General features: G+C 51.1%; 3 protein-coding genes across 3 annotated transcripts; 1 reads left to right on the top strand and 2 right to left on the bottom strand.

Annotated features, from left to right (window-relative positions):
• Window positions 1-391: 391 nt before the first annotated feature.
• On the top strand, window positions 392-2844 carry POSPLADRAFT_1181064 (hypothetical protein; the record flags this gene model as incomplete). The annotated part of the gene is made up of 10 exons (XM_024488808.1): window positions 392-772; window positions 866-954; window positions 1006-1048; window positions 1103-1114; window positions 1169-1688; window positions 1741-1796; window positions 1848-1986; window positions 2054-2355; window positions 2419-2612; window positions 2677-2844. 10 exons carry the CDS (start codon window positions 392-394, stop codon window positions 2711-2713), a joined length of 1773 nt encoding a protein of 590 aa, XP_024339784.1. The 3' UTR covers window positions 2714-2844.
• Window positions 2845-2910: 66 nt separating this feature from the next.
• POSPLADRAFT_1074315 (hypothetical protein) lies at window positions 2911-5190 on the bottom strand. The gene is made up of 6 exons (XM_024482690.1): window positions 4902-5190; window positions 4765-4843; window positions 4192-4715; window positions 3805-4125; window positions 3420-3752; window positions 2911-3369 (listed from the first exon to the last, which is right to left on the bottom strand). Exons 1-6 carry the CDS (start codon window positions 5063-5065, stop codon window positions 3249-3251), a joined length of 1542 nt encoding a protein of 513 aa, XP_024339783.1. The 5' UTR covers window positions 5066-5190; the 3' UTR covers window positions 2911-3248.
• Window positions 5191-5475: 285 nt separating this feature from the next.
• On the bottom strand, window positions 5476-8346 carry POSPLADRAFT_1046343 (hypothetical protein; the record flags this gene model as incomplete). The annotated part of the gene is made up of 3 exons (XM_024479004.1): window positions 5476-5615; window positions 5679-7986; window positions 8059-8346. 3 exons carry the CDS (start codon window positions 8344-8346, stop codon window positions 5476-5478), a joined length of 2736 nt encoding a protein of 911 aa, XP_024339782.1.
• Window positions 8347-10369: the final 2023 nt, after the last annotated feature.

Genomic DNA, 10369 nt, shown 5'->3' with positions numbered 1-10369 from the left:
AGCAGCTCAGATCCGCTACCAAAATCTGGGAGGTTGACAAAATGCACCAGGAATGCTCGCAACGGGAACGATTCTCAAGCACAAATATGGCAACGGTTTGATACTTCAAGCTTGAAAAGAGTAATACAATTACGTAGCAAAGGTAAGTTAACTGACGGATCGGGCGGCCCCGATCATTTGGTCGGGGGTTGATCGCCTCCGATACAGCCCTGCCCAGAGGGGTTTGAAACTCCAATACCGACACTCCGTGTGTATCCACGCGCATCATCATTCAGCGTCTGCATTATTCATGAATGTCGCCCATGGCAGGGTCCCTCGCATATATATCACTTCCTGATACCCGTGAGCACTATCGTGTTTTACCCACCTGCCTCTGTCTGACCTAGCCGCCATGCACCCAGACAGCTACTATCGTTTACGACTCCTCAATGACTTTGCACGCATCTTCGTCGCACCCTCAATCCTACTGTGTTTTATTCTGCGGACAGCAGATATTTCTTTGGGCTTTCTCACCATACCAGCATACCCCATCTGTATAGCCTTGTGCGCCTATGCGCGACTCGCGTATCGGGATTGGCAGCAAGACCAGGAAGCCCACCGTCTGGGGGCACGACGTATTCCCCAGGTCGTCGGCAAATGGCCGGGGAATTTAGATATCTATTTGAAGTTACTCAAGTCCACTCAGACGACGTATCTTGGTTCTTTCCACCTAAGCCTATTCGAGGAATACCAAACGACCACCCTCAACCTCAGGCTATTGTGGCAGGATGTAGTGAGTCATTGCTCTTAGTCATTATCTTTTCCAAATCATGCTTCCATTAACTTAAATCAATAAACTGGTCTAACGTCCCTGCCTGCTTACCAGGTCATGACCATGGATGAGAAACATGTGCAATTCATACTTGCCACAGGGTTCAATAAGTTTTGGAGAGGTGCCAGGCAAAAAGAGCGCATGTGCGTTGATTTTATGGTGATCTCCACCGTCTGCTCTATATCTCAGTTTAGGGAAGCCTTCCTAGGCAAGGGAATCTTTAACCGCGATGGCGATGTAAGTGACTCGCTACATGGCCTGGAATCTGACACTAAATCATTACCTGTGTAGGAATGGAAGGCGGTCAGTCGGCTAAATTAGCTACGCCGAGAAATTATGACGCTGACTCCCGCCTAGCACCGCGCTCTTGCGCGCCCATTTTTTGCACGCGACCGCATCGCCGACTTCGAGCTCTTCGATCGCTACACCCAGAGCACACTCTCGCTCATGGCCTCCCTCGCTGCGCAGAATCGTCCGATAGATGTGCAGGACATCTATTCGCGCTTCGCTCTCGATGCCGCGTCAGAGTTCCTGTTCGGCAAAAATGTCGACACGCTCTCCTGGCAGCTCCCCTTGCCCGGCACTGCGCTCATTGGCCCGAAGGGCTCCGCGACGGCAGATGAGTTTGGGTCGTTCGCGCAAGCATTCGAGAATGCGCAGGTTACTGTAATGCGTCGGTCACGAAGGGGATACTTCTGGCCTGCATATGAACTATTGCAGCGCGATCCCCATGAGGTGGACATGAAGATCATCCAACAGTGGGTTGATCCGCTTGTGGAGCGTGTGTTGGAGAACAAGTCAAACATGCGCAAGGCGGGTGTGCAAAATTCGTTGGATCAGAGCGTCTTCCTCGAATACCTTGCCGACAACACTGAAGGTCAGTTGCCTGGCCAGATGACCGTTACTTCTGCTAACATTACGGCGTTCAGACCGCAAGGTGATCCAAGACCAACTCCTCAACATTCTTTTGGCCTCAAGAGACACCGTAAATGCTACTCGTAGTGTATCCCAGATCCATGTCTGACTTATCGTATAGACATCTATGCTCCTTACATTTGTGACCTATTTGCTCGCCTTGCATCCTGACGTCGCGAAGAGGCTCCGCGCTGAGGTCCTGCAGCACTGCGGCGTGGATGGCGCACCAACGTTTGAGACGATCAAGAACATGAATTACAGTGCGTCCGCCCTCTTCCCCAACCCGTACCGACCCGCCTACTGACACCCTCCTGCCACTCCTTCCAGTGCGTGCCGTCATCAACGAGACCCTCCGCGTCTTCCCGCCTGTGCCCACCAATGGTCGCGAGAGCCGCCCAGAGCCGTGTCTCTTCCCGCAGTCCGATGGAACATACCCAGAGCGCCCCGAGCCGCTCTATGTGCCCCCTTCGACCCAGGTCATCTACCTGCCCATCCTTACGCAGCGCAACCCAGCGCTGTGGGGTGCTGACGCGGACGTATTCGACCCCGACCGCTGGCTCGATGACCGGCTCAAAATATTCACCAGCAACCCGATGATCTTTACGCCATTCAGCGCTGGCCCGCGCATCGTGAGTATATTCCTGTGGCCCTTGTGTTGTGGAGTGTTGGAGTTGACGTATCTGGCTGTGCAGTGCATAGGGCAGAATTACGCGCTCAACGAGGCGTCGTTCTTCCTCACACGCCTGCTGCAGCAGTTTGACACGTTCACGCTGGCACCCGAGGCGCAGCCAGAGGGCTCGCTGCCGCCGCCAGAATGGAAGCACGGCAAGGGACGCGAGACTTACGAGAGATTGTGGCTTAATTCGGCTCTTACCGCCTACGTAAAAGTGCGCATAGCCTTCCGTCTGCTTCTCCTGCTAAAACACAGCTGACCGCCACATGCGATACCAGGGGGGTCTTTGGGTGCGTTTCGGCAAACAGGAATAGAGCAGCACTCTTATCATAAATTATTAACTTATTACTTTTGGGTTTGGAGGGTAGTATGGCTATGTGATCTGCATACACGGGACATCATTGAGGTTGACAAGCCATATAGATTTGTCTGTATCATGCATGAATCACTGTTTGGACTGGACAGTCAGGTTGACGCCTGCAAGAAAGCCCGGAGGCGTCTTCCTTCAAATCAGTATAAGTACCGAGGCACAAGTTCTCAGCTCAAGATATTCATCACAGGGTATTCAAAAAAATTGCAAACAGACAACGTACAACTACTTATGATAATGTCCGAGTACTTCAAGGCCCCCATCCATACCCATCCGTTGTCTCCACCAGTCGAGTGATCAGCAGCCGAGACACAAACATGTGCCGGCAAACCCGTTGTGACGAGTCCAACTCAAGGGGTACGCATGGGAACATCAGGACAGCCAATCAAGGAAAATTAGGACGCACGAAAGCCGGAGACCTAGACTAAGCGAGAAGGGAAGAACAAGGAGCTTGGCAGATAAACAAGAGACATCCGATGTCATATGGAGAAGAACGGTTGCTCTGCACTTTGCTGAGGCTGCTGCTGGGCGAACGGATTGTGACTTGACTGGGGCTGTCCCGTAGGCTGGCCAACCAGGCGATTGGCATGTTGCCCGTACCTGTACAGTGCGTCAGATCGAGCCGAAGACAGCCGTACCGAGACGCGTACCTGAGCTGCCCGAAATTGCCGAACGTGTCGACGCCGTCGTCCCGATTGGCGAACAGGTTTGCCAGATGTGCGTGCTGTTCGTCGGCACGTGTCTTCACCTGCAGCGTGCCCTGCCGGGACGGAGATGCCTGCGCAGGTGGCGATGACGATGGTGCGGGGCTGGCGTTGTTTGCGTTTGCGTATGGGCTGGGACTACTGTTGGCGCTCGCGTACGTTCCTTGGAGGTTGAATACAGGCGCGGTCTGTGGCCCCGGCGACGCACTGAGATGCTGAGAGAATGACGGTAATGACGTAGTCGATAGCGATGGAGAAGGCGCAAACGGATTGTTTGACCTGGACATGTGTGAGTTTCGTAGCCAGCGCCTAGTCAAGTGTCAGTCCTCACCCAAAGCCTGTGGGTTGCGCCATAAGCATCTGCTGCTGTTGCTGCTGCTGTTGTTGTTGCTGCTGTTGCATAGCAAGGAACTGCTGCTGCCGAACCCATTCTTCCTGTTGTGCAGCTTGCAACTGTGCGGCTTGCTGAGCCTGCAGCTGTTGTTGCTGCTGTGCCCATTCCTGCTGCTGCCGTAGGTATTCTGCTTGCATAGCCTCCTGCTGCATCTGCTGCTGATATGGGTTGAACGATGTCATCTGTGGCTGTATTGTGAACTGCGGTTGCAAGTTCGCAGAGGTGTCAACTAGAGGGAAAGGATTTGAACCGTTCGTCCTGCACGAGGGGGTAATGCAAAGTCAGTCAGGTCACCGGAGTTACAGCGTTCTGGAATGCACGCACTGTCGGCTCTGATCGTCAAAGAGTGAGGACTGATTTGATTCTGCGATCGCTCTGGCACGGTTCGCTTCCTCCTCCTCACTGAGTCGGATTGCTTGCTGGAGATCGCGTTCTTCCGCTGTGAGACGCTCCCGGGCTTGCTCTTCAGCAAGTGATCTCTTGCTTTCCTCGATCGCCTTCTGCAAATCTGCATCTGTTTCACCCCGGGCAGGTTGCCGTGGCGGGAGACTGCGTGAACGTCTCTGCGAGTTCTCATCCTCCACCTCCTCGCCATCAAGCCCCCTTCCGCGTACCATGCGATCGCGCATGTGTGCGCGCGAGCGGCGTTCTTGTCGCAGCCGCGATTCGTCCTGAAGGAGATTGGTGATGTCTTTGGCCTTTTGACGCACATTCGCACCCTGATCCTTGCCCTCTTCGTCGATGTATTGGAACTCCTTCAGAGTCTTGACGACGTAGATATTGTCCCGGAAATACAAGACGACGTTCTCTGAACCGGCATGCAAGAGGTAGTCGAGGACGGTGAGAGACTAGGTGGCGGTTAGATGTGGCCGTTGCACGACATAGCAAACCAATCACCTTGAATACATGCCGCCAATTCTTGCCTTTATCGTTGAGACGTTTATCCAACATCTCCATGATCTCAATGAAGTCGGTCCTACCCGGCTCAAACCGTCAGTGCGCGATGATACCCAGAGATGACAGTAAGAGCGCACTGGTTGTATGTCAGCTGTGCGATCTCGTTCATCTGCGTGCCCGATGGCCCCCATGGATCGTTGGACGTTGCGTCGCGTACTTTCGCTTGTACATCCGAATAGCCTTTGGTGTAATTCTTGGCCACACGCATCACACCTTTGCCAAAGTGCTGCATGGTGGACATGATTGATGATTGTGCGGTCGCCTAGTCAGTTAACGAGTGAAAGATGTCTTGAGGTTGTGGAGAAGAGAGAAGGAAGGAAGGTGTGTGAGCGGGTCAGGCCACTGCGCAGCCTCGATCTAACATTGGTATCGGGAGCGACAGCTTGGCTGAGACTACAATAACACTTTTGTAACAAGGTAACCAGCGGAGTTACAATTACACGTTGCTCCAATCCACATTACAATCTGGTCATGGTAAAACCGCGCCACTGGTTATAATGTGCGCTCCAGTGCCGACACAATCATAGGTTTGCATCGTTGAGTAGCCTCAGCATAGGACTTGGATGATATTACAGTGTACGACGGGCATGTCAGTGTTCGATATGACTGGACTTTATTCGACCAAATCTGGTAAGCACACACACATGATCTCTACTTCTTGGAACGTTCGCTCTTCTGCGCCTCGAGCAATACAAGTACGACGCCATACCATGTAAGGACCTTAGACTCGTCTGCTTCTATGAACCGGGCTAGTAGGGACTGTAACATAACACGAACCGAAGGCTTGGTGACTGCGCCATCACTGGTTTCATTCTGGGACACAGAACTACATTATAGCGGGTTCTGCAGTGCACGGATGTCTTCGACGTCCAAGCCAGATGTGTTTGCCAAAGATTGCGTATGGACGTTGGCATGTCCGTCGGTATCATTCAAATGGCCTGCGCTCACCGAAAAGAGCGCTTCGTCCCCGCCACCGGGTTCGTCTGCAACGTTGAGAGTGAGTGTGTCATCAACATATCGGCCATGAATCGTGTTTCTGGGACCGGACTGTTCTTCTGACACGCAACTATTACCCTCTTTTCCCGAATCATGTTGGTCCGTATCATCTTTTCCGGAATCATGTTGGCCACAATGGTTAGACTCAGGCTTGTCATCGTGAGGCGGACAAGGTGTGTCGTCCAGTGTTCCTGCGTTGCTCTCAGGATTGACTGTGTCGCAGATAACGTCCTCTGACCCGCTGGGAATCTCACCCGTCGGAGACCGAGCGTTGCACTCATACTTACCGGCAAAGTCGCCACGAGAGTAGGATACGTATCGAGTTTCCGGAGGCCACGCGTAGTACCCGGATCCCAGCTTGGGGAATCCTACCATATAACAAGGGTCATCCGAAGGCAAGAATCGAGTTTCCTCCAGAGGTAGAGACCGCGTTTCGTCCTCAAGGTCAGATTCAGGTGGGTCTTCAAACATGGACTCGGCTCTGCCTGAGACTGTTCCTGTAAGACCTGTCTCATTCACACCGCTGGCCTCGTCCTCATCTGACGCAGAAAGAGAGCTGTCGCCGCGTGTTACACTCGCCAGGAGATCGATTCTATGCGTAGGTGAAACTCGCGGTTCGTCCTCGCCATCGAAGTCAGTTGACATGTCATCTGTGAATTCAGAAGTGTCGGCAGAGCGGTTGTCGTTCTCATCTGTAGTATCTGAATCGACATCGCCAGCATAGCCTGTCTCGTCCTCGATATCGGGGCCGGCTTCTGACGCAATAGCAGCGTCTTCAAAATCCGAAGTAGTCTCCGACGCAGAAGCTGCGTCTTCATCGCGTCCCGAGCCATTCTCTGATGCCGACGCAAGGCCATCATCAACATGTTCAGGGTCAACTTCGGGTGCTGGAGTAATGTTGCCATTATCCTCGTTGAGGTCTGATTCGTGCTTTAAGGGCACAAAATAGTGCCCGATGTTTAATTTCGGCGCAAGACAAACGAGGTAATACATCAACGCCAGGGGATTTTGCACTAACGTGTTCCTCCGATAGCCGAACTCTAGGATCTCCAGCAATGGCGCTTTGATGGGCGTAGTGTAGGGTTGGTACGCGTGTCGCATGTTCACTTTGGGAAGGATCAGCGTATGCAGGTTGGGGCAAAGTCGCACAAACTCCTCTATGACGCGAGGTTCCAGCACAGCGGGAGCATCGGGGTCGCGGGTGTCCTCGCCGAATCGGAAGGTAAAGGAAGTCAGGCTGGGACAGCCAGTAGCGAACTCCAACAAGTCCTGTTCTTCCCAATGCATGCGGCCGCAACCCAATATCTCAATCTCGAGGGTGTTCAGTCCGTGAGCCGACAACAGCGGCCGGGAAAAGGCTGCAAATGATGAGCATTCCAGCTCTGGCGGATCATCCATCGCTATGTTGAGGAAAAATTGCTTAAGCGACGCCGCAGACTTGGCTGAGATGGCAGAAAGGCATTTGTGCCACTCGAGCATGGTGCCCCTCGTGACACCGTCGTAGCCCTCGATGGAGAGCCACTCTAGGCTCGGAGACCCGATGCTGGCAAACAGACGTAGTACGACGCTAGGGTGTGCAGTTACGGCGAGGTTCTTGAGAAACTTGAAGCCGGTTGGTAGGACCAGTTCATCATCTCTCGGACCCACTGAACCCGTTATAAGCACCAGGGTCTTCAAATTTTCGAGACTCTGGAGCACGGTGAAGAGTTCTATATCCAGAGGATCGCATTCCAACTTGATGTAAGTCAGATTCTGCGTCCATAAAGAAGGCACAAGAGAAGACGAATGAAGACCATAGTGGAAACGGATGACCTGTGGCGATGCGACGGAGAATACGGTATGCAGAAGCGATTTGAGACTGTCGTCCCTTGGATATTGACCAAACAGAGAAGCCTGCATCTCATTGGATGCGATAAAGTTGATTTTGCGAAGAGAGGAACACACAAGGTGCTCGAGACTTGTATCGGAGAGCGAGCTGCGCACCCACTCCACAGAACGCAACCCAGGAAACAAGGGGGCGCTGCGGGAATTCAGGCTCGTCAAGCGGGCGAGGACCTCAGTTCCAGACGTGGGAGAGGCACCAAAATCCAGACGTAGCTTCCGGACGCGTCGTGCATACCGTCGGAAGAGTGTCCACTCATCAGGAGATATGTCGCTGCCGAGGTCCTATTTGAGTTTGGTGGTACAGGTTAGAGACGGCGATGCATGCGATGCAAACGGCGACAACGGTCCACTCACGTAGTAAGCAGGTTCGTCGCCACCTTCTATATCTCGGTCTGAATCACGACGGGCTTTATGCTCATGTTCCTGGACTGGAAGGCCTTTGAATGCCGAAAAAAGCTTAAATGCGTACGCGATGTCGTCCAATTCCTGCCACAGCAGATCAAGAGCGATTTGCGAGAATATCCTATTGACGCGGGCAATCCGAGCCAGATCTTGTCTGTGGTCACTACTTGGCTGGTAATGTAGCAGGATTTCGTGGATAACGTCAAATATCTGGAGGGCTCGATGAGCCGGAGGGGGCATGGTCAATGGCTTGTGTGATAGCCGGGGTGGTCGGGCGTCCAGTTCTACTTATACCACTACCGCCAAATGGACACGCGGACTACACATGGGATGCATCGCCATAGAGTCTTCATGTGGTGAGTACTTTGTCTGTCGTCTCTCATGATCTCCGGCAGTCCCCAGATATTCAGAGTCCGCGACTGCGCGGGCAATCATCAGGCTTCAGCGAGACCGAACACTGACCACCATTCAGCATGAGGCAGTCTTAGAGCAGAAAGACGCGGTCGAAGCAAGGTAATCAAGGAACCAGCTAGTGAGTTGTTGAAAACGAGAGCCATGAAATTCATCGGGATATTGGGAATAACTAGGAGCCGCTCACTATCTATATCCTCTATAGCATATTGCATGGCCGCAATTACATTGATTCACTCTCAATTAATGCTCTGCATGCTCCTTTACTGGCGCCAACAGAACCTGTATCCAATAGATGAGTATCTACTTGACTGGAGCGTTCTGAATATCGTGCATCCTGAGTGCGGCGTCGCATGCGTCTCGGAAGATCCTCGGAATGCCAAAGACGTACCCCGGTCTACGTACTAGATGCGCGCTGGAACTTCACGGATAAGCTTCTTGTTAAAATTGCCTATCAAAGTGATTGTTACGGCTTCTGCTGCCCTCAGCGGTCCGATCTAAGAAGGTTTCATCTTTGTAACACATAACAGGAGAGGCGCTCCACTGTCATTCACGCGCGGCAAAGTTACTATCGCGCCTTTTTCACTGGTGCTACTTATCTGTTTCGTGATGTCATCACTTATAGTCCCACCAGTACCTGGCAGGATGATATATCATCCGCAGCTGGCCACCGTAAATTGGTGATACATCCACTGACCGCAGCTACCATTCCCAAACCGGGGCCCTTTTTTAGGTCCGGTGAAGTTAGTTTAGGTTCGGTTAAGTTAGGTTAGTTCGAGGTTAGGTTAGGGCTAGGTTAGAACTAGGTGGTATATCTTGAAAAGAATCAGTATTTGTATTGCATAACGCTTATTGGTGCGACTTTCATGTATGTTTTGATTTGAGGCTATAAAACTCGACATAGTGAACTCTAAAATGTCGAAGTAGGCAGATTGCGTTTTTGTGCATAGATCATGTGAATGGGAACTTAACGCATGTGACCACAAGAACCTCAAGGCGTGTGAACATAGAAAAAGCAAATCACGTGATTTATTTTCCACGGCGGCCAGCATCAGATGATATATCATCTTGACACATACGCCTAGGCCCACTGCATGCGGTATTCAATTTTCTAGTACACGAAATCAAATAAAAATTGAAAGAAAAGTTAAATCACCTAATGAGTACTCTAGCGCCTATCATGGAAGTGAACTCGAAGGAAAATCGATTATGTAATCCATCTTCCATTGTCTCTTTCAATTTTCCTTCAATTTTTCTTCAATTTCCATTCAATTTCTACATCAGTAAGATTCAATAGGTGCTATTTGCTTTTCATTTAATTATGATTTGATATTTTGTGCAGGAAGATTGATTCCTGCATGCAGTGTATGTCAGCAAGGGACTATCAGGCACTGCATGCAGAAATCAATTTTCCTGCACAAAATATCAAATCATAATTAAATGAAAAGCAAATAGCACCTATTGAATCTTACTGATGTAGAAATTGAATGGAAATTGAAGAAAAATTGAAGGAAAATTGAAAGAGACAATGGAAGATGGATTACATAATCGATTTTCCTTCGAGTTCACTTCCATATTAGGCGCCAGAGTACTCATTAGGTAAATTAACTTTTATTTCGATTTTTATCTGATTTTTTGTACTAGAAATTTGAATACTGCATGCAGTGATACCGTGAGTAGCGGTACAGCAGATGCCTCAATCCCGAAAACATCGGCGTCATCCGATGATCGGTATTAAGTGAAGCTCTGAAGATCGGCTGCTCCCGATTGCTCTGTAACTGGCAAGCATAAACGACTACGGAGGCGTCAACCAAGAATTACTTGAAGACTGTCTGCAGCAGAGCAGCGTCAA

Source organism: Postia placenta (genome assembly GCF_002117355.1).
Source record: "Postia placenta MAD-698-R-SB12 unplaced genomic scaffold POSPLAscaffold_6, whole genome shotgun sequence".
Lineage (NCBI taxonomy): Eukaryota > Fungi > Basidiomycota > Agaricomycetes > Polyporales > Adustoporiaceae > Rhodonia > Rhodonia placenta.
The sequence above is the reverse complement of the archived record's forward strand: the minus strand, read 5'-3'. Positions and strand labels throughout refer to the sequence as shown.